At 43.6% G+C, this 23,347-nt stretch overlaps 1 protein-coding gene across 2 annotated transcripts in view; it reads right to left on the bottom strand.

Moving 5' to 3' along the window:
• Window positions 1-2,127, bottom strand: part of ARHGEF7 (Rho guanine nucleotide exchange factor 7) — a 128,281-nt gene extending 126,154 nt beyond the window's left edge. For both annotated transcript variants that reach the window (XM_074815281.1, XM_074815280.1), the window contains exon 1: window positions 1,923-2,127. In XM_074815281.1, coding sequence (XP_074671382.1) covers window positions 1,923-2,087 — 165 coding nt within the window. In that variant the 5' untranslated portion in view covers window positions 2,088-2,127. The remainder of the gene's footprint in view (window positions 1-1,922) is intronic.
• Window positions 2,128-23,347: the final 21,220 nt, after the last annotated feature.

The following is a 23,347-nucleotide window of genomic DNA, read 5'->3' on the forward strand; positions in this document are numbered from 1 at the left end:
CATGCTTTTTTATTTATTTCGTTGTACCCCCGTCTCCCACATTGCGTTCAGGACCCCATTTTACTAGGCTTGACATCCACACCTTTTCTGCCTTGAAGCCCAGGACTCAAAGCCCAAGATTTTGGAGAGGTGCTCAGAGAGAGTGCCTGGAGCAGCGTGGTGGGAGAGGCTGCCAAGACCCTCCTCGGGCTTGGTGCCACCAGGTAAGACAGCCTGGGGGCAAGGAGGCACGGGCAGAGCCTGCCTGAGCAGGTGGGTGGCCAGACTCACACTGAGGAGGTCTCTGCCCTCAGCCCCGTGTCACACGTGTCACCCTGGATGGCAGAGCAGAACATCTGCCTGCTCCTGAGCTGCAGTCTACAGCCCAGCATACTGGATAGCAGCTTGCACCTCGCGTACCACGGCTGCAAAGCTGCAGCGCCTCAGGAGCGGACACCTGTGCGTCCTCTTCGGCTCTATCACACAAACTGCCACTTCTGGGAAAATGGTGGTGGGGAAAGCTGGCGGCGGCAGCCGTGGCTTCGGCTGTCCCAGCTAGTTCCACTGGTCACCATGGTCGACCTGAGTTACCCACGCTCACACCACTGTCGACATGCCGTCCCCACTCTCATCAATTCCATTGCCCATCAACAGCACCGCGGGCTCCTAAGCAGTTTCTGTATCCCCACGCTGCCTCCTAATTTGCTTGTGAATTTAGGGGGGCAGGAATGACCTACTACATCTAGCAGAGTGGGACTCCAGTCTGGGGCCAGGACCTCCACACTGAGGTACAACACAAACCAGTAACAACTCCAGTTGGTGGCAAACTGAAGAACTGAAGGGAGACAGCCCAGTCCAGTGCCCCACCGAGCTCAAAGCACTGGTTTTCAACTTTGCGGGTCAGCGGACTACTCGAAAAAGAGCCAGAAAGGGTAAGAAAAGCCCCTTGTCAGCAGGCTCCAATGCATGGAGTAGTCAGCCAACTGCAAAAGGTGAAAAATACAGTGTTATTTTCAAGCAAGGAGTTTTCCCTTCAGCACAGCAGATGACCTTCATCAATCTTCTCTTCACCACCTTTTATTGGCTGGTAAGGAAAGTTTTGCCAATATGGTCGATAGAACGCCAGGTGAGACAGCGGCATCGTCCCAAGTCTTGGGGCACAGCATCAAAATTCAAACCCCTCCCCTCTAGTCGAGCTACGACAAGAATTACGTCCGCACACACAACACATAAAAGTTAACCTGACAGAGTACATTTTCTTCAAACGCAACACAGAAGAGAGCTGCGACGCGTTTCCTCAACCCGAGAAGAATGAGATTTTTTTTTCCACGGGCTACCAAGCAGTAAAAGACCCAAATAACGCTAAAACAGCCTTCAAGAAAACTAAGCATCAAACATTAAGATGTCCTTCAGAGGCTGGCAGGGATGAGCTGAATCACCTCCCAAGCGAGGTGAGGCACCGACTATTCCAGCAGTTGCGTAGACAAGTTTGCAGCCGGCTCACGGCACGCCAGAAAAGGTCCATACCTCCCCCCCGCCAAAAAAAAATAAATGCTTCTCACATGCACACGCAGGACTTCGATTTGGAGACGGGAGCGTTATTTTTCTCTCTTTTTTTTTTTTGTTCTGTAAAACACTCTCGCAAAACCGTGGCCCTGAAGGGGAAAGCCTCTCCAGCCAGGCTGCCCGCTGCCGCTCCCCGCTCTCGCCCCGGCCCCCCCGGGCGATCGCCCGACCGGGACTGATCCCCCGCCCCACCGCGCCCTTCACCCCCCCGGGCCGGGGAGACCCCCCTCCCTCCCGCGCGGGCGGAGGCAGCGCGGGGGGGCCCGGCGGCGGGCGAGGCCGGGTCCGGGGGCGACGGGCCCGGCTGCACAAAGGGCGGCGGGGGGCGGCGGCGGCGGCGGCGGCGGCGGCGGGGCGGGGGGGAGCCGGGCACTTACTTTGTCTATGGTGCCCGGGAGCAGGCGGTCGAGCAGGCGGCAGAGCACCACCCCGTCCTTCAGGGAGGACTGGAGGAAGCCCTCGGGGTCGGAGATGGTCTTTTTGGGCGACTCCAGCACGCCCAGGGCGATCAGCCACGTAACGGTCTGCTCCGCCGAATTCATGGCGGCAGCGGCGGCGGGGCGGGGGTCGCGACACCCCGCGCCTCGCGTGGGTTTTGTGTGTCTCCCCGGGCGGGGGCTTCAGGCGGAGGCCGGCGCCGCCCCCATGTGAATGCAGATGACGACGCCCCGGCCCCGCCGCCGCCGCCGCCGCTACAGACACATGCAGCTGCAGTGCCGCCTCCTCCCCGCCCCCCCCCCTCTCCCCGCCGCCGCCGCCGCCGCCGCCGCCGCCGCCGCCGCCGCCGCCGCCCCATGACATCACTGGCAGCGGCGGCGGCAGAGCGGCCCCGCCACGCGGGGGCAGCGCTCCCGCGGACAGCCGCGCACCGCTCCGCGCCCCACCGCGCGCACCCGCACCCGCACCCGGAGGGGCGGGCGGCGGCTGCCCCCTAGCGGGCGGACGGCGCCTCCGCGGGCGCGCAAACGGGGCGCGGGGCGCGGGGCGGCCCCGCGCAAGCGGGAGGCAGCGCCGCGGGAAAGGAGCCGCCGAGCTCGCCGGCGGCGGTGGCCTCCTCGGCGGGAGGGGGAGTTGCCGCGTCCCCCCGGCCCCTCGTTTACTCCTCGGACAGCGCCGTCGCGCCGGGATCGAGCCTCCCCCTCGCCGCCCCCCCCCAATTTCGTACGGTCTTCTGCCTCGGGGAGCACCCGGCAGCGGGTTCCTGGCCCGACTGACCCCATGATGGACATTTTTGCCTTTGCTGGCCGTTGCCCTGCACAAGGAAGCCCGTTAGGGAGCCTGGGCCCAGCGGCCGGACCACCGGCGGGCCCCGGCCATGCTCCATCCCCGCCACCACGGCTGCAGCTTGGCCACCGGCCACCCACTGCTCCTCCGCCAGCCCCCACCGCCGTGGTCTGCGGCACTGGTTGGGAACCCGGTGTGGATGCTCAGAAGCACTGGGAAGGCCAACCTGAAACAGAGCGGTGAAAGCATTCCTGTGCTGCTTATTCTGGCAAAAGCCATTCCTCAAGGCTTTGCTTGGACAGGACCCTCCGTGCAATCAGTATTTTTTCGTTAAGGCCTGGCGAGGGCTCCCCAGGGCCCCTCTGTGGCCATCAGCCAACCTGATGATGGAGAGGTGATGCCACCGCAGCTCGTGCTCTTCCCCCTTCCTCTTGCACCCCACCCGAACACCTCGAGGGGCAAAACCGCCTTCAAGGCAGTGTTAGAGGGGATGTTGCCAACCCTGAACTCATCTCTGCGGTTCTGTTTCCAGGCTGGCTCGCCGTGTCCGTCACCACCACCGCCCCTGAGCAGCAGCTCTGGCGGGTTCTCCTCCTGGTCCAGAGTCCCGTCCCAAACCGCAGGCCAGCCCACACGCTTCTCAGAAAGACAGAGGTGCCTTTGGATTTGAGGCAAGATAGTCTAACTTCAACATTCAATCTCCTCCTAATCCGTAACAGAAGCAGATTTTCATAAACTGACACCTGAGGTCTGATATCTCTTCCAAAAGTTGTTAGCATTGACCACTTGAAACTTTGTCTTTCCTTTTGCCCCTTACATGTATATTTTGAGCAACAGCTTCCTACCCGATAGCTGGTTAGCCGTGAAGAACACTCACAAACATGGCTATTTTTTGCCATCAGAAAGCCACGTGGATGACCTACCTGGAGAACTTTGAAAGAAGCTTGCCACAGGTGAAGGAACCATTTCCAAATCTTTAGAGGAACTAAGTGGAAGTGCCCAAAAGACTTAGGAGCATGCCAGTCCCTTCCTGGCCTCCTTCCTACTCAGACTTTCCCCTACAAGGTATTTACTGCAAACCACATGAACTCTCTGCACTGCTCCCTTGTTTTATCCTTTCCTCCTGCGTGCCCCAGTACTGTCCGTTTATACTTTAAGCTCATAGGATGGACAGATATTTTGCATCTGCACCATCCAGTAATGGTGGGAGTTTTGAAGTAACACAAACAACAAAACGTAATTATTGCCAATCTGCACTCCTCCTTCTTTGTTTCACAGTTAAGGCTGTTCTGATCCTCTTCTGTCCTGACTTTGGTCCCACTTTTGCTTCTAGATCATAAACTGATGGTATCTTTATTTAAGCACCCATTTTGATAGTGTTTAAGCAATCTAAACTCTTTCTGAAGACATCAAAAGGCATGATTTTAACCACCTTTTCCTGCAAAACCTTTTAAATAAATGCAAAGCTGAAGAAGTTATTTTGGTACTGACTCTTATAAATAAAGGATAGATATGGAGCACGTATGTAGGTTTAGGCAACTTCCAGGTCTTAAATGTCTTTACACAAGCAAAGAGATTTTTATCTTTTGCTATTTTTTTCAGCTTAATAATATCTGGACCCTTTTTTGAACAAGAGAGAAAGAAATATTCTATGACATACGTCAGCCAGCTTTGGCAGGTATCTAGTAGATTTAGCAGAGAATCATTTTCCATAAATGAAGATTAAGCAGTTGACACTTTATTTGGCCTTTTCCAAGCTTTTGTCATATTCTTACAAGAAGTTACTAAGGAAACCAGGTAGGCACGAGATAGAAGGTAAACTTCTGCCACAGATTAGCAAGTGGTTGAAAGGCAAAGCAGCAGGAATAAATTGCCAATTTGACTAAAAAGTTACCAGTAGAGATACCTCCTCTATTCTGCGCTATAAATTAACTGAAAGTCACCAAAGTGCACTTGTACTTCTGCAGGGTTTATTTATTCTTTTAGCCTGAGCAACAGGTTTTAAAGGAGGGAGAGCAGGACTGGAAGGAAATAGCAGGTAGAGAAAGCTGCTGCTTCATTTTGGACTCTCATTTGCCATTTTTCACTTTCTGCTGTTAACCCTCATCTGCCTGCCCCTGGAGCAGCAATGAGATACTTTGGCCGGATACACGACTCTCTGCTTTCCCTGAGCCAAACCAATGTCAGGATTTCAGTGGGGAGAAGACTAATTAAATATTGGTCCAGCTTGAACAGAAATTGTCTTGACAGTTTGCAATTAGCTATAGAGGGGTCATACTGGATCAATCGCTGTGCTGGGATTCCCGTGCAATACATAATTATCTCTGTAGTTTTAGCCTAGGGAGGTTTACATCCCTTGGAGTTAAAATCTCAACCCAACAAAGCAGCACTTCTGTATCAAACTCAGAGATATATTTCCATGTCTAGTTAAACCTACCTTTCAAAAGTGTCTTGAGGCTTGTAGGGGAGCTAGTCTTTTGCACTTACGGAAACCAACTATCACAAGTTCAATATCACCAGCTCTCTTTGCTGTTGATTCACTACCTGTCAGCTGAAGGTGTCAGTTAAAATCTATATGCCAGAGATGGTGTTGGTGAACTTGGGAAGGCAGATCCATGAGCTGCGTGGTATCAGCACAGGTGACAATGTGAGAACAGAGAACCAATTATTTCATTATCTCCCAAGCTGCAAAGTATTTTAATAGGCAGATGCAAAATTTCTGGTCCTGAGAAGCCTGTCAATCAAGCATAAATAAATGCATAGCACAGAGAGTGCAGCTAAAGTGCTGATGCAGAAACACAAATATGAGACTCTCAGAGCAGGTGTTTGACAAAGGGCGACAGCAGCGTGATGCGCGAGGCTGCAGTGGTCAGCTCCAGGGCAGCACGATGGGTGGCCAGGAAGACTTGGGCCTCTCAAACGGTGTCCATAGTATGCAGTGTGCTGAATGCAGAAATGTCCAAGCCAGTCCCAAAAAGAAAAAAGCAAAGGAAAAGGTGCTTCTAAACCTCTTTCTTTCATGGGGGCTGCAGGCACCTGTCGGAAAGTCTGGGGTAAAACAGGGATGCTGAGCAGGGGTAGGGCTTTTAGCTGGGAGAGAGATGCTCCAGAGCTCAACTCCCTGATTTGTTCCCCCTGGACATGGATTTTAAATCTCTCAACCCTCTAGCCCGCTTGCTCTACTACTTCCTGGGCAAGTGCCTTTAGGGTCTATTCAAAACAGAAATTCTGTCACCATGTCTTTATTTTAAATCAGTGCAGCCTTTTGACACCATGCTCTGACTGAGCTCAGAGTCCAGGCTGCTGCCAGATCCTCAGCTATCCTAGTTTTAGCAGTCAAAATTTTTGTTAATGTCTGCTTCATTTGATGGGGCAACTAAGACAATTCTGTGTGTTATGAGCTATATCGCAGTCATCGGTGCTCTTGTAGCTTTTACCCTGGCTACGATCTTTAGATGGAAATATCCGCAGAGTCCTCTGGCAAGTCTGTGATAGCCCAAAATGTAGCTCTGCTTCCGTGCTCCCGAGAGCATCAATTCAACAGCTACGCTGCCTTTGTCTTCTAAGTGCAGTTCAGGATAATGGCATTGATCCGCTACATTCTTTATGCTTTCAGGAACCAAAAATAAGTGTCTCTGCTTTAGGCAGAGACAAATATAAAACAAAGGTCCTTGCCACAAAGGGCTTAGTCTAAATCACAGATGATAGAAGATGAAGGATAGACCTGAGAAAGGAAGAAATGAAGAAGGACAATAGGCAGCACAGACAACAGTGCAGTCACACTCTCTCCACGGAAAGAAATCTGTTTTAATTGCCATTATGAAAGTTTTATTCACACTTAATGAGGACTGAGAAAGAAATGAAGGACAAGAATTGAATGACTAGAGATCAAAATGGCTAAAATGATTGAAAATGTTTTGAATTTAAACAGAAAAAAAGGAGTTGAGATTTTGAGACTTTTTTAACACATGCATACTGGCTGAATAGTATTTGCCAAATTTTGCCCAGTATTTTGTTAGCATGAGATGGAGTAAGTGGTTTTTTAACACTGCAGGCAGGGCGGAAGCAAATCAGTGGTTCCCCTGGGGAAGGTCTTGGGGGAGGGGAGCTGGCAGTGAGCTCCACTGTTTGGGGCCAGCCACAGAGAAAGCTGTGTCCTGCAAGCTGAAATATCAGATGCAGATCCCCAGCTGGTGGAAGTTGTCACAGCTCCCTTGAAGTTGATGAATCTGTGACATTTTTTAAACAGCGAGCTCTGAAACTTTTGCAAAGAGATCTTGATTACAGAGGACCGACATGGCCATCCAGAAAAAGGGCAAATTGGATTCTAGGATGTATCTGACGAAGAATTTTGGGCAGAGTAAAGGTAAGAAAGAGTGTTAAAGAGTCATTAGTAAAACATAATTTGGAGTATAGCACAGAGACTTGGACACTCATGTTCCAGAAAAATTAAATCACACTGAAACAGAGTCAATAGAAGACTGACAGTCATCTTATGGGAGCTTGGCTTGTTTGCCCGGGCGAAAGAAAGCCTGAGAAAGGGTACAGAAGGGCTGTCTATAAATACATCAGTGGGTAAATATCACAGATAGACAGGCAAGAAGCTATTTAAGCCTAAGGACAATGCTAGCACAAGAACAAATGGATATAAACAGGTCCTGAATAAATTTATACTGGAAATTGGAAAAAGATATTTGATTCTTCTAGCTATAGAAATCTTCAATGCTGATAAGAAATAGCAGGGCAAATAACCCAACCGCTTCTAGAGGGGAGTATAATGAATGAGTGAAAGTGATTATATGACTTGACTGCAGCAGCAGGGACTGGACTTCACCCAGGCTCCACTCCTCAGCAGACTTTGCGTTATGCCTACCAGAATCAAAGTGGGCCAAGCATTCATCATGATGGATAAGGTTTAGTGAGAGAAGTCAAATAAGCAGAACCACAGTCAAAGCCATTCTCTCACTCAGCATGAATGCTAATGACAGTTGTTCATTGCCGCATGGAAAATTCACTTAGTAAACTAGGTTAATGGAAGAAAATCCGTTTCTCTGAGATATAGGCCCATTGTGTTGGAACTTACACAGTGACCCTTGGACGTATTTTGTAGAGTCCTTTTCTATTCATAGTTTTCAATCCTATAAAAGTTTGCTACAGATCTATGCCTCTTTTGTTTTTAAACATGTGGCCATTACCAGAGTGAAGTGGTGTCCTGCTACTGGCGTGAATAGCGTGTCCTCTGCTTTACTCCAAAGTCCTTAGCAGTAGATAGACAGTTTTCAAGATGTTTCTGAAGTATGGAAGGATGGAAGGGCAGCACATGGGATGATAGAGGGGAGGAGAACACCGAGATGCTAGATGGTCTTGGTCAATGCACTGAGCTGGAGCAACAAAATGTACAACTCTCCCATCAGCGTATTTATGACAACATTTCCACACTTTGCTCAGGTAAAGAGGAAGAGGACTGAACAGGTAACTTGATGGGACTGGTTAGCTGGTGAGGTTTGCAAGAGGATTCTTATTCACAATTGTATGAGTGGTCAACATAGCGGGTACATCTGATAAAACTATAGAACTGGATCGGTCCCTATTCACACGGGAAATCGCTGTCTCCCCATGGCACAGCAAGTGTTACCATCTGCTGGGTCACCCTTGCTATTTTTTGGGTGCGGGGGTTGCACTCGCTGGCAGTGACAGCAGGGCGTGCTCAGGGGAGGGTTTCGGGAACTTGCTCCCTTTGGCACTTGGCCAGAGCCCCAGCCTGGCACACAGCACGGCTCAGCGTAACGTCTATCGGCTCGATCAAGCTTTCAAGTGCTCTCTGCACTATTTTTGCAGCAGATCATGTGAGTTGATGGAGCTTTTATTTTTAGTCCTACAGTACAATTTGTTGACTATGTCTGTTTCCTATGCAGTAGGTATTGAAGTGCCAAGGCAATAGAAGCCTTTTAATGATCCATCAATAAATGTTACAGTCAATAAATGTTACAGTCAATAAATGTCACCATCTGCCTTACAGTTAGCATCTGCACCCTTCCAGCCCTCATGATCCCATATTTATATTATATCCACTTAGGTTGTAGACCTTTGTACCCGTTCACTTCAGATTTACTTCTGACACTCCCAGTAAGCAGTAAGATGTTCTCCTAGTGCTCCTTGTGAAAGAACCAAATACTAAAAAAACTCTTCCAGCACAAGCCCTGCTGAACGCTTACCTAGCTTATTGGAGCTTTACCTCCCTAGACTAAAGGGTTTGCACAGCTGCTGTTAGTGGGTACCAAGAGGATGTTGGAGGGCCAGCTGGGGATACTGCTCCCTGCCCCATCAGACAGGACTCACAGAGATGGCAGCAGCTAAAATCTTGTGCTTCGCCCCAGAATCTCCAGGGACCTCTAGCTGCTCTCTTTTTTGCTGAACAAAGCTGTAGCCACCCAACAGAGACGGATTACGATGGTCGTTATTTGGCTCAGCCCTCTGCCTTTTTCTCATTAAGCTCCCAGTGTTTAAGAACCTCTGTTTTGTGTATTTTTCCTTGGCTTTTATAGTCCTGTTTGCAGCGATTATCACTTTTGGTGCTTTTAATTTTGGCCAAATAGAACTACAAAGTACGCTCTGATAAATTAGTAGTCACTTGACAAGCAGCTTAACAAACAAGGTCTTCCAGAGGCCTTGAATCCTGAAGATCTACAACTTTATAAAAGCCAAGGTGCACACACAGGGTCACACCAGAGCTGATTAGAAAGGAGAAATAAGAGAAGCACTGACACGCTGGATTTCCTAGAGTTTTCAAGCTTAGCTGACATCATCATTTAGCAAACAAACCATCTATAAGGTCTGCTCTCATATACCATATGCCATATTCTCCTATGCCATATTCTCCTGACATATTTCAGGTGTAATCCCACTGAAGCTATTACCCCATATAAAATGGCCCCTTGTAATGAGAGCATCAGACTTTCATTACTCGGTGGCCTTGTGTTAAGTCTCATGTTTCCAACAAAGTAATGGGATATTCCTGCTTTGAAACACAGGAACCAAAGTATAAAACATTGTAAAAACCCTAGGCTGAAGATTATCTGAAATTTTTGTCTCCCTTTTCTTTGTCCATGTTTGTTATGCTCTCAATGGAGAATTTCTGTATTCATGTAAAGTATATTTTGAAGACAGCTCTGCAGTCATTGCTGCCGCATCTTTCAGCCAGTTTCCAGAAGGCGTATTCCAGCTCTTTATCAGATCTAGCTACAAAAAGGAAAGACATTGCATAGGTAAGATAAAATGTCCTTTTAAATTAAGCAAAATAAGTTTTTCAGTGTTTACCTTGGATAGGCAGTGCAGATCTCTATGTATTTTCAGCATGTTACATGTGATGACTTGATGTGATGATATTTATAAGCCTGTATTACATTAATCAGTAATTGATATAATGGATTGACTCTATACCTAGTTACTTTTCAATCTGGAGAGTGTTCAGTCCCATCTCTATTAATAATCACTATCTGATCAGTGAAACAGACCATGATAAAAGCTGTGTAAGAAAGCTTCCTTCTTTACTAATTGGACTAGATTTGGAAACCAGAGGCTTTCCTGGCAGCATTGCCTATTTTCCTCATAATTATTTGCATATTCAGTTCAACAGCAAAACAAGCTTATAATTGTTCAGTTCAGAAATGAAAAGCTTCTTATCATGTATGTCGGTCAGAGAAAAACATGTGCAATCGCTACATCAATGCCAAATAGTACTAAATCAGTACTACCTGCACTAATGTAGGATTAGGAAGTGTATTAAACAATAACTTAAGAAGCAAAGGATGTTAAGGGAAGGAAACTGGCTGGAGACATTGTTTAATATATCATTGTTAGTACAAGGAAGAATTTTTCCACTGTTCAGCATGTAAATCACATTCACTGTCTAATTGCACCAATTGAGGCAATCTGAGGTAGTTTAACATTCAGATATGTTTTATAACCAATTTATAGTTGATGTGTAACTCACAACAGTATTGGGGTAATCTTTAAATTTAATAATATGGGTGGGGTCAGACCTAAATGTGAGCCTCCCACTTTGATGTCTAACATAATTAATGTACACAGAGATCGTCAAATCCTGCTTGGCTGTGCTGCTGTGGATTCAATGTCACAGCTTAATGCCACTGGCAAGAAATAGCACAACCAAAATAGCTTGATCTATCTATTTAACCTTCCAAATATACACTAGGAAATGAGACAAAGACTGCAAAAAAATGGTGGGATGGTGTTTAAAAAAAAAAAAAAAAAAGGCTAAAATTGAGTGTAGCCCTTGCAATTCAAACCCACATTGTTTTCCTCACCATTTTGTCCCATCCAAACTCACAGGACTGTCTGGACAGTAACGATTAGTTTAACATCATTACATTCCAGTATATAAATTTGTGTCTACTGGTCAAGAACTTCTTGAAAATAGGAATATTTAACTAGTTGACATAGAAGTCAAACACCAAAGTTCATGCTCAAGCAAACTCTCATGAAGTAGCTAGGAGTTTTACATGAGAAAGGAGTGATGAAAAATTCAAAGCCACTTCCGGCTCTTTTTCTAAATTTTTCTAAATTTCAGTACAAACCAAAGAAAAATTACTATTTTAAACATAAAGTGTGAAATCTCATATTACCTTTTATTCAAAAGACATCATTGCAGCAGATAAATTTCATCTGTGGCAACTTCTGCCTGCAACTTCTGTTGAGAAGAATAAACCCTTCTATCAAATTTGTAGATGAATAATATTTAAAAGGTAACACCTTATTTTCTTGGGAGCAGTTTACCAGGCTGTGGAGTTGATCATAGAAATCTGTATATAATGAGCACAGGCACAGGACACAGACTTTCACTGGGACTACTCCCTCTTTGATTTCAAGCTCAGACAACTCAACCAATGTGGCACAGTTGAGGTTGAGCCACCAGAAAGCAGATCTTTCACAAATGGTCTCCCCTGTGCCAGTTTCAACAACTTGTTGTTGGTATTAAACCTGTTCAGAAGTTAACTTCAAGCCTGAGCTGTTTTCTAAACCAGCTAGGAGAAAAATGCAATCAGTCACTGTCATGCCTGTAATGACTGCACTCCCTCTGCTCAAACCAACATAAAAACAAGTCTTTTGAACATACAGACATGAAATATTTGAAAAGGCAAACATTGCTATTTCTTGTCATTCATGTTTTGAAATGACAAATAACAAGTCAGAGACACCGTTATTCTTGCTATCTCCTTAAAAGTGAAACTGGACCGTTGACCACCTCCAGTAAGGGAGCAGTCCTCAGAATCCGCACTTAGCATCTTTCCAGGAAGGATGTTTGTTTCTCTGTTGCTATAGAAGACTGATCATACACCACCATACACCATTGCTGTGTCCTGAGACTGGATGCAGACACTCAGCTGGGAACGGAGGAAGTGCAAAGCTGGATGTAATTTAGCTTCCCCTTCCAAAAGGAAAATAAAAACTCAGAAAAACTAAGCAAACAAACTTTGAAATAGTTCAACTTTTTGTAGTCAAATATTGTTCTTTTACTAGGTTTGTAAACACTAGTATCTCACATAAGCAAATTTAGCTTCAACAAAGGCATTCAACTGTTTACTGTAAATTACAGCTGTATATATTTTGATCACCATTTCAAGCCAAGAAAAATCTTGTTTCAAGTTAAAGGACCTAAAAATAAGATGACTGTCAAGAAATTTTAGACCATGAACTTTGACACTGCCCTTTAGTCATATGTCTAAGAATAAATTAAAAAACCCCTATGTGCTACAACTGTATTTCCTGTAACATATGTTCATGATTGAGGTATTTCACTAGCACAGGATGTGCTCAGATGAAACGGAAACTGCCCCTCCATAACAGCCAGTTGAGCTCCCAAAATATAGATGAGTTTGCCGACCACAGCGTGATTAAGTCTCAGCTTTCTACTCAGGCAGGGAGGTATTAATACACTGACAGCAGGAATGCTGCAAATAATCCGAATATTCAGTTAATAATATTGAAATATGTTCTAGAAGAAAATGAGATCTGCAGACAACTATTCCTTTAAAGGCTTTAGACGATGGATGGATGTCCAGCATGGTCATTAGTCACCACGATCTGTTTAAAGACACAGAAAGCCTGTGGCTCAAAGGAGTGAAAAAGACTATTTGAGAGAGGCATTCAAACTGATGCTGAACTCTAAATAAAAGTTACACACATGGAGACTAAGCAAAAATATTACTTGTTCTGAAGAAAACTCATATAAACAGCCTGGAGCAAAAGGGAAAAAAAGAGTAAAACTTTTAAATCCATACAGAAACTTTACCTCAGCTGCATTAACCCCCTGCTGCCTCAAGCACTCAGAGTGCAGCCAGCCTGTCAAGGGTTTCCTCTCTTATAAGACCATTATTCCCACTTGAGGGGCTACATCTGGAAGAGTGCATCCTGTCCTGGGTACCCCAGTACTGGGGACTTGCTGACAATCTGGAGCTGGTCCAGTGCAGGGCCACGAAGATGGTTCAGGGGCTGAAGCACACCACACTAAAGGAGAAGCTGAGAACACTGAGCTTGCTCAGCCTGGGAAAGAGCTGGCTCCACGTATCTCATCTAGAGGAGACCAGACCAGATGCTTGCAGTTACTTAAAACCCAACTAGAGAAAGTCCTGCATAAGCCTTGCTTTGAGCCAGAGGCTGGACTAGAGACCTCCAGAGGTCCCTTCTGACCCAAGTTATTCCATGATTCCGCTCTGGGATTATATGTGAGGTGAAATGATCCAGGTCTGCCTTGCAGGGAGTGGATATTTTGCCATTGGAACCTGGGCATGGAAGGAGAGTACCATTGCACGACAAGAGCTACCTTCTAGGGGCAGACTAGTCAAACTCTCCGCTGGCTGGTAGCACCAGCTGTCTAGCTAATTCAAAGCTAAATCTTTCTGAGGGACAAGATAGCCCTGCTGCCAAAGCTGTTTCCCTGGAAGGAATGGAGCTGCACAAAATCGTCCAGTCTGACATCCCAAAACCAGAGGCAAATGAGAGGGATACCTACCTGCTTTTCAGCTGAAGAGCAGTTTTATACTGGAAAGCTGAAAATGGAAATCAATATTAAAAAAGATAACAAAATAAAGTATTTAAATTCCAATGATTTAGCAAAAAATCTTGATGTACTGACTTTAGAAATCTTGTGTCTTTACCAGTATGAATAAAATAATTTAGCTAAAATATAAAAGCAAGTTTTGATGATTCACTATCAAGAAGTTATTCACTGTGAAGATTCTAACTTTAAGTACTTGATGCAAAAATGAATGAACAATAACAACAGATACATGTGTTAATGAAGCTACTGATAATAGCAAGGGAAAAGTGAGAATGCAAGGCAGGAACAACAGCACAGTACACAAAGTATATGACCTGTGCGAAAAGATGGAGCAAATCTTCACATACATAGAAAGGCTATTGCAAACCAGATGGAAATAATGCGTTTTCCATGTCTGTGATGCATGAAATGAGAAAGAGAAGGTTTAAACGGCGGCAAGGCAAATTCAGATTGGACACTAGGAAATGTATTTACAGCTTTCCTGGGGAGGTGCTGTAACCTTAGCATTGTTAGCAACCTTTAAGAAAACATGAGGCAAGTATCTGTCAGAAGTGATATATCTACACATGTTCCTGCCTCACAACAGGAAGATGCACTAGATGAACTCTGATGTCCTTTCAAGCCCAATGATTTCATACAGAAGCTTCTATATATCAAATACAGGAATAAAAACTACCACTAAGTCTAAATTACAGTCTAAAATACAATCTGAACTAGAATCACAGCTATAAATGCAAGATCAATAATCAATGACCTTTAGAGAAAAATAGCTAATCTTTCCTTGTGATGGTATTTGCTAATGGAAATTCATAGTAATCACCTTGGCATTAAAAAAACTTCACAGGAATAAGCTCAAGGCATTTTATTACTCAGTACTGAATAAGCAGATGAGACAGTGGCCAGTTATCCAATGAAGCCTCCATGACTAAAGACATGATCTGTGTTATGCAGAATGTCAGACTAAATAATCATCACTCTCACTTCTGGTCTTAAAATGCAGGCATAAAACAGGATTTCTCTTTGGTCACCCAAGACCAGAAAGATTGAAAAAATTAACAGTGATAGCTTATGATTTTCCAGGATGAGAAGTTGCATTCGCAAGAATGGCTCTGACTTACTCTTCAAGAATTTTCAAGGAAACAAAACAAAACAGAAGAATCCCAGTTTGTTAGCATATCCTTCAAGATACAGAAAACAGCAGTCCAAAATGAACCTCTGGGTGTTAGCAAGAGGCTCTCTGATTTCTTTAGCAGCATGATATTAGGCAAATGGCATCTTTTCTTCTTTCTCTTCCTCTCAGTTTCAAGAGGTGACCTCATCCATATATCTAATAAAATCAGAAAAGCTGAACTGAGCTCACTGATGTTCTTAGCTCTGTCTCTTAATAATTACTTTTACAGTGCCTCCCCTTACCAGTAAGATGAGCTCGATGAATGGGAGTTAACTTCATTACATGTCTCTGCCAGAAGCGGCTTCTGCTTCCTGTCACGTTCCTGGCGGTGAAAGGCTCTCCCCAACTTTAACTGCAGAGTTCAGACTGCTGTGTACATACAAATTTTATTCAGGCAGTATGATTTTTATCAGTCCACATGAACTGATTTTACACATACATGTGTGTAACAGTAACTCAAAACAATATAGCCACTGCATAGTTTTCTTAGTTCTGTTGTAGTATAATTGTTCTTCCAAATTTTAGAAATGGACAGAGGCATCTGTGCAAGCAGTTAAAAATAAGTGTATTTGAAGGCTAACGTGGAGTAAATAAATAGTAAGAAATAAAAAAATGTTTATATAAAGGTCTTACAAAATATCCAAACATAACTAACAATTAAATACACCTGTTAATTTTGTAATCGTTAAAATAAAGTTAATAAAAAGAATAATCTTTCTAAGACTTACAGTCAGTGGTATATGAACAAATATTATTTTAAAAATATCAGGTAAGAAACAAGCCCATTTCATGTTGACTTTTCCTTAGCCTTTAGCTATATATATGGCAGCACTGTTTGCACACATAAAAGCTATAGTTCAAGCAGGAATTACTCCATGCCTTTATTTGCATTTGCACAATCAAGAGCAATTTTTGAAAATATATAAACCATAGAGTTGTAGCAAACTCAGTGAAAGAAGCAAATACGAATTATGTCTTCCCTAAGAATACCCTGTTTTATGTGTAACTATTAATTACTTTTATTTAGTTGGAAGGTAATGTGGTATATATAAACTATCTTAGGTGCCTTACCCAGAATCAGTGATAGGCACCAAAATCAGTAAATGAAGAGAAGGCTCAGGATCAAACCCCAAGGCTCAGGATCAAACACCAGGTATGATCCTTCCAGTCACATGCACGTTGTTTTCTTCCTTCTACCTCAATGCTCTCTCCCTCCTTCATATTTACTTTACTTATCCCTTGTCTGTTTTTTTCCTCTTTTGTCATTACTGGTAGTGACTGTGAAAATGTAAGTTCTTCCCAGAGGGACTTAACTACAAGTACCTAGAAATCAGTTGTGAGTACTGCCAAAACCATTTCTGTAACCAGTTTGGCCGAGTTCAGGATTGTAAGGGATACAGAATGCCAGCAAGAATTAAATGCCAATGAACACCTCAGCCACTTTTTAAAAAGATGTTTACTAGAAATTAGATGTTTTGGTTGGGAGTAAAACTTGGTATTTGGTCTCCTCTTGAAAACTAACCAGTAAGACTGGTAAAACTACCAGGTAAAGCTACAGAAGTGTGACATTGACCAAGTAGAAATTTCCCTTGAAATTGCCTTTTTTACAAAAAATACTAGAATTTTTTAAATTTTTCCTTGATTTTTAAAATTAAAATACTTTGGGTTTCCCAACTTTTAAGCCAGAATCCAGGGGCATTTTTCAATCAAAAGTTTTACTTTTATATAGTGGTCCACACCTTTTAGGGAAAGCAAATATGCTCCAATGCATTGTCCAGTTTACCCTAGAGATACGTGGAACATTTCTTCCTTTGCAAAAAATACCTGTCTTCTTGTTCCCACTGTTTTTTGTTGCCATGGCTTTCCCTTAACAATTACTAGAGGTCTTATTTTGATGTAATGTCTCAGACATGTCCTCAGCTGTACCTCATGTAAGGGGAGTAAATGTTTATGGGTTTGGTCCAGTTGGGTATTTTTTATCCTTGAGTTTTTTCTGTCCTTTTATCCCTCACTTCCAGCTGTGCGGTTTCTGCCAGGGATTGGTAACTACAGTCTCAGCAGTTGTTCAAACAATTTCCAAAATGTAAAGGCTCTCTACCAGTTAAAGAAGAAAAAAACACCCCACCTGTTCCAAATGTAAATGTTAGCTCACAGGTTAGAGTTTGAAAATTCCTGCCCCAGCATGGACACACTGAATCAGCACATCCTTCAGCTGCCTCGGTCACATCTCCAGGTCTTGAGCACATGCAGGGTCCTGATAGCAAGACTGTGCCAAGAGGCTTTGTGCCAGGCCAGCTCCTCTGCAGATGGGCTGCACATCCCTGGAACCTGTACCCAGAAGGGCTGCTACAGGTTATGTCTGATTCTGCCCCAAAGTCTTCAAATAGGCAGCGTAGCCAATGCAGGAGAGAGGGTGGAGGGCAGATTTCCCGTGTACCGAAGCGATGACCAGCCAGAGAAGTGGGAACAGAGACAGCAACTGCAGTTTAAAAAAAGAAAGGTCTTGTGATTACTGGATGTGGGCTCCACACACAGACAGGGATGCCTGACTTTGATTCACCTTTGAAGCTCTAGAGTGTCAGCATAAAATAATAAATGATCAACAGAGTCCAAGCAGCCAACATGTATGTTTAATAAATAGCTGAAAATAATAACAAAAATTTGACAGTGTTGATAGCTGCCTATTTGGCAGCTTAGAAGAAGCATGAATGATTTTACAAGTTGCTGCTCAGATACAGTGACAACATCCAGCTGTCTAGGTCACTCAGTTGGACATTTAGCCCTATCTGCACTATCCTTCAAGAGAGTAATGTGAACCCATTACTAAACATGATCCTGAAGTGTCAGCAGTCCAAAAAATGCACTAATCCTTTTGCTACACTTGAAGAGCTTCACATTTTATTGGAAATATTATACAGATAAAAAATCTCCAAAGTGGAGATGGATAGACACATGGTCAAACCTGGGTGATATGAAGCAACATATAAATTGGGATTTTTATCAAGCTTGCTCTTCCTCTTCTGCATGTGTCACACAGCAGAGAACACATAGCTCCCATATTGTGTAGTGACACTTTTTAAGTGGCATGATACATTTTATACAACCTTAAGACATCCTCAGACCTGTTTAGAATTTTTAAATTTATGTATACTTATGTCTTGGTCCTTCAAATAAATTTATGAAGTGCAGCATTCGTCCTTTTCAGGACACAATCCTTTTATAAAACCTACCAAGATAAATTTTGCTAGCTTGCATATATTCCAGAAATAATATCAGCATCTCTATGAACCAGCAGAGTTTCATCCGTCTTTGACCCAGATACAAGACTTAGCAGAACATACAAAACCCAGCTCCCTGTCAGCAGATTAAGACTAATAGTTCTCTGGAGGAATGGCAGAAAAGGAAATCCATAGTAATCACAAATCTTGCTTCAAATCTTCATCAGAAATGAAACAAGCTTAAAAAAATCATGAGATTGGCTTTAAAATCACGAGATTTGAAATATGAATAAATTTGGAGTTATTTATCTGCCGTTGAAATTTTGAGCCTCTAGAGTGTGCTCCAGTCATATTTTCAAGCATTTCCTTAGAAACTGAAATGTGTAGATACTTTATTTCCAATGAAAGTTGAGATGCATTCATAAAGGTAATAATTCAGAAGTTGAGGCTATCAGAGAAATTTGAAGTTTTAAAATAAATCTTAAAATTACATGATTAGCAATACAGTAGAATATCAGAAATGTAATAGAGGAGAAAATAACCAAACTGACAGCAGAAGGCCTGGAAATGCATAAGCATTTCCAAAAAGATTAAGAAAAATTTCTTGTGGTGCCAAGGAACATAAACTCCAAAATTTAGGGGGTAACTTAGCAGACCACTTGGTGTACCAGTTCAGTTATCCTCTCAGTAAGCATTAAAAACAACCAACTGCATCAAAGAGAGATTTTTTATGATATTAAACACTCTACACCTTTACAAGTTCTGAACTGATTCCTCAAACACAAAGAGAGCTGTTTCAGATTTGTTTTCCAGTAATTCATTCTCAGCTCCTTTTATTTGCCCTCCAAGGCTCCTCCCACATTATTTTTATATTTTCAGGAACTTGCTTCCAATATCTGGGGCTAAAAACCTCACTTTCATTTAAAAGAAAACAGGTTTTTAAACAATCATAGAATCACAGAACAGTCCACATTGAAAATTACCTCAAAACATCACCTGGCCCAACCTTTATGGGGAAAGGGAGCCTCAGTGAGATTATCTAGCACCCTGTCCAGTCACATCTTGAAAACCTCCAGTGATGGGGACTGTACCATGTCCCTGGGGAGGTTGTTCCAGTGAATGATTGCTCTCACTGTAAAAAAATTTCTTTCTTATATCAAGATGAAAATTCTCCTTGTGCAACTTGTACCTGTTGCCCCTTGTCCTCTCCACATGGCAACTTGTGAAGAGAGAGCCTCTGCCCTCTTTGTAGCCACCCTTTAGGTGGTGGCTGGAATGCTGTGATGAGCTCCCCACTGAGCCTTCTCCAGGGAGAAGAGACCAAACTCCTTCAGGCAGGTTCTCCAGCCCTTTGATCATCTTTGTGGTCCTCCTTCAGACCCTCTCCAGTCTGTCTGCATCTTTCTTGAATTGTGGGGACCAGAACTGGCCACAGTACTCCAGGTGCAGCCAGACAAGTGTTGAGTAGCATGGGATGATCATGTCTCTGTCTCTGCTAGTAACGTCCTTGCGGATGCAGCTGGGATCCAGTTTACCTTTGCTGCAGCAGCGCACTGCTGGCTCGTGTTCAGCGTGTTGTCCGCCAGCACCCCCAGGTCCCTTTCAGCAAGGCTGTTCCCCAGCCACATTTTGTTAAACCTCATCCTGTTCTTGCTTGCCCATGCTTCCAGCCTGTTCAGGTTTCTGTGTAAGAGGGCTCTCCCTCTGACATGTCCACCTCACCACCCAGTTTGATGTCATCAGCAAGTTTGGTAAGGGTGCTTTCAACCCCATCATCCACATCATTTACGAAGATGTTGAACTGCGCATGGCCCAGTATCAATCCCCGCGGGATCCCACTTGTGACAGGCTTCCAGCCTGAGTAAAAACTGATCACCACCCTCTGAGTGCAACCTGCTAGCTGATTTCCTACCCATTTCGCAGACCACCCATCTAATCTGTATCTTGCCAGTTTGTGTAGGAGAAGGCTGTGGGAAACAGCATTGAATGCTTTGCTGAAGTCCAACAAGAGGCTGAAGTTTCAAGGAATGCCAAACGTTGCAATAGAATCATGAAGGTTAGCAACCCTGCGTCTTCTAACCTGAGCATTAACTCAAGACCAAACTGCCACGAGACAGCAGTGCCTCTTGGCTCTCTCAAGTCCACACTGAGTCCCGACTGTTCCGTTTCCAAATAAGAAAGCAAAATTCTGTATTATGCGTTAGATGTGTAATACAAATTAACCATGCCAATAATCTAATTTTTCCAGCAGTTCTGTGATAAGTATGTAGAATTAACCATGGTAACATGCATAAGTATATTCAATTAATATTTGTTCACTGACATGACACATTTGCTAAACGAATGACTATATGATAATCTGATAAACTAGAAGCTTCTAAGTGGGGAAAACGGGCAGGATCCTGTGAGCACTGCTGTTACGTGTTCAGACTCAAAGATGGCCAGTTACTTTTCTGTAGAATTCATGGAAATCTGAATCCACACATTTTAAAAATGGCCATTTTTCCTACTGTCCCCAAGTTGAGGGTATAGCACTGCAGATTCTTCTCAAGCTTCCCATGTCACACAGTGGCTAAGCTTCAACAAGAATGATGAATACTTTTGCCCTCAACTTGGCCCATAGCCCAGTGCCTAAAACTATGGGCTGTAGATGTACATCTGACTTCTCTGTGTGCACCTGCATCTGCAGCTTGTGATGTGTGTGCTGTAACTACCAAAAATCAGTGTAGTAAGCTTCCTTCTAATGACCTGGCAATAGTATTAATGGCTATCAGATTAATTTTTCTGTAACTTAAACCTATGCATTTCTCTATTAATGAAAGTAGTATTTAACTTAGGTCAGTAAATGAGGATGAAAACTCTTCCTTTCTTGCATAACATGGAAGAATAAAAATTCAGCAACCCCTTATAAACTAGATAGATTCAGATCTGGTAGTAGGTAATTGCTGAATTGTGAAATACGACTCCCCAGTCATAAAATATGTCACCCAGCTCTCAACCAGGTAACACTCCCATAGATTTGTTCTGGAGATTTACTTAAGCTCTCACTTCGGTATTCGTGTGTACACGCTTCACTGTGCAAAGCCACACTTTCAAGCAGGCTGGAATGCAGCCAGATTTCTTCATACAGTAGGGAAACATGGATTTCTCAAGGGAGAAAAACTATTGCCCAGAGTCTGACAAACTGTTCCAGATGCATAAAGCAGTTCAAAAGCACACAGGTGCAGCAGAGGGGCCGGGAGAGAATGATGAACAAAAGATGGTGAAAATATTGTGGCAGAGAAACGGTCAGGAAACAAGCCCACATGACGGTAGGACTTCAGGGTGCATGGCAAATTGCTAACAGACTCTCGTACAGAAAAAAAATAACAGAAACTGGCATTGGCTTCCATTTTCCCATTCATACCCTGTGCAGGGCTCCATCAGAATAGCAAACACAATGCCTCAGCTCTAAAACAGTACACAATAGCCCCATACCAGGCCTGTCGATCTCCGAGAGCCTTTAGCTTCTGCAGTCTCTTGATTAGGTCCCTGATTAGGCCTTTTTCACAGTGCTAACACAAAGACATACTTTTCTACCCGGCGAGTTAGGCTATATCCTCCCCTTCCTTACACCCGCAGCACGTGCTTTAAATATTAGAAAGGCAAGGAGCTTGAACACCATTGTGAATTTCATTATTTAAATAAAATACTACTAATAAGCAAATCTCACATTGCTCATGAGACTGTGCATCAGCCAGTATTTAGTCAAAGTAATTTTTAGCTGAGCTGAAAGAGAATAGAAAACAGGCTGGTAAATACCAGAAAGTTGGTATGGAGTTCACAGGGCACTTCACACTGGTACAATATACAAAGAACCAAAAAAACTGTGCTTTTATGAACCAACTAATGAGGAGTGCTACTGAATGCACGTTGCCAGAGAGCTCACTCAGTGATTGACCTTATAATCATCATCAACTATAGAAACACATGTATGCAGTCAAATAACACATCCATAGAGAATCAAGTTCCAAAAAAAATCCAGGGCACATGATTTTAGTTACTGTAAAAAATGCCATGATTTAAAATACTCAGGAATTATAGTGAAAAGTATAGGGAGGAATTGGTGTGAAGCAGGATGGAATTGGATCCAAAAATTATAGGTGAATGACAATGCAATATATGACTTTTCCGCCCTCGGTCACCAAAATAGTCTTGGTAGCAAGTGAAAATAATTATTACCTAATAGCTATTCATTATGACTTGTAAGTCAACCATGCCAACAGTCTCTAGCCAGCCTCCATGGGGAGGTGCATACACTACCAAATTCTTGTCGCGTTTGGTATTGTTTCTGCCAGAGCGTGAACTACCTAAAGATGAACTTTCCCTTTTGCCACAAAAAAGGCAACCTTCAGAAGCTGTCTGAATGCACTGATGATGCCGAGTGAAGATTGACTGTTCCCTCAGTTTTGTACTGGCTCATGGTCCAGTTCATTAATCTCTGCCCATTTTCCTTCAAAGCTAAAGTCAACTTCTTCCTTACACTCATGCAAAAATCATACAATTCTGCAGCTGAGTTGCCCTGACTCATATAAATCTCCATCAATTTCTTAATATTATCCAGTAAATTTCTTGTGTTTATGACACTTTAATATGCCTTTATCTAACATGCCAGGCAACTGATTTAAACCTGCTTGATTCCTAAGTTCAGATGGGTAAGAGTTCAACAGATATGAACAAAGGCAGATCATGAGTAAAGTACAGACTGTATATTAATGAGCATTTCTAGCTGTAGGAAAAAGTAGGGCAAAAGTCTTGACCTAATTATATACATGTCCTTGTTGCAATATACATTTTCTTGCCCAGCTACAGTAGTGTAGGTCACTGCCTTTCCCCTAAAAACCTGCTTAGAACTAGTCAGGTTCCTAAGCATGACTGTAAGAAGGCACACAAACTGTTCCCACTCATCCATGTGATAACTTCTGCATTTTGTGACATGGTTTTGTGACAATAAAAACATTTCTGATTCTTACAGTTGTTGGCAAATATGACAAAGCCAAAAGAAAACAAGTTCAATTTTCTACTAAAACACATATGAAATTCTGTTCTAAGGCTACATAAGTTTATCTG

The sequence above is a fragment of the Strix aluco genome, chromosome 2 (genome assembly GCF_031877795.1).
Source record: "Strix aluco isolate bStrAlu1 chromosome 2, bStrAlu1.hap1, whole genome shotgun sequence".
NCBI classification, from domain to species: Eukaryota; Metazoa; Chordata; class Aves; order Strigiformes; family Strigidae; genus Strix; species Strix aluco.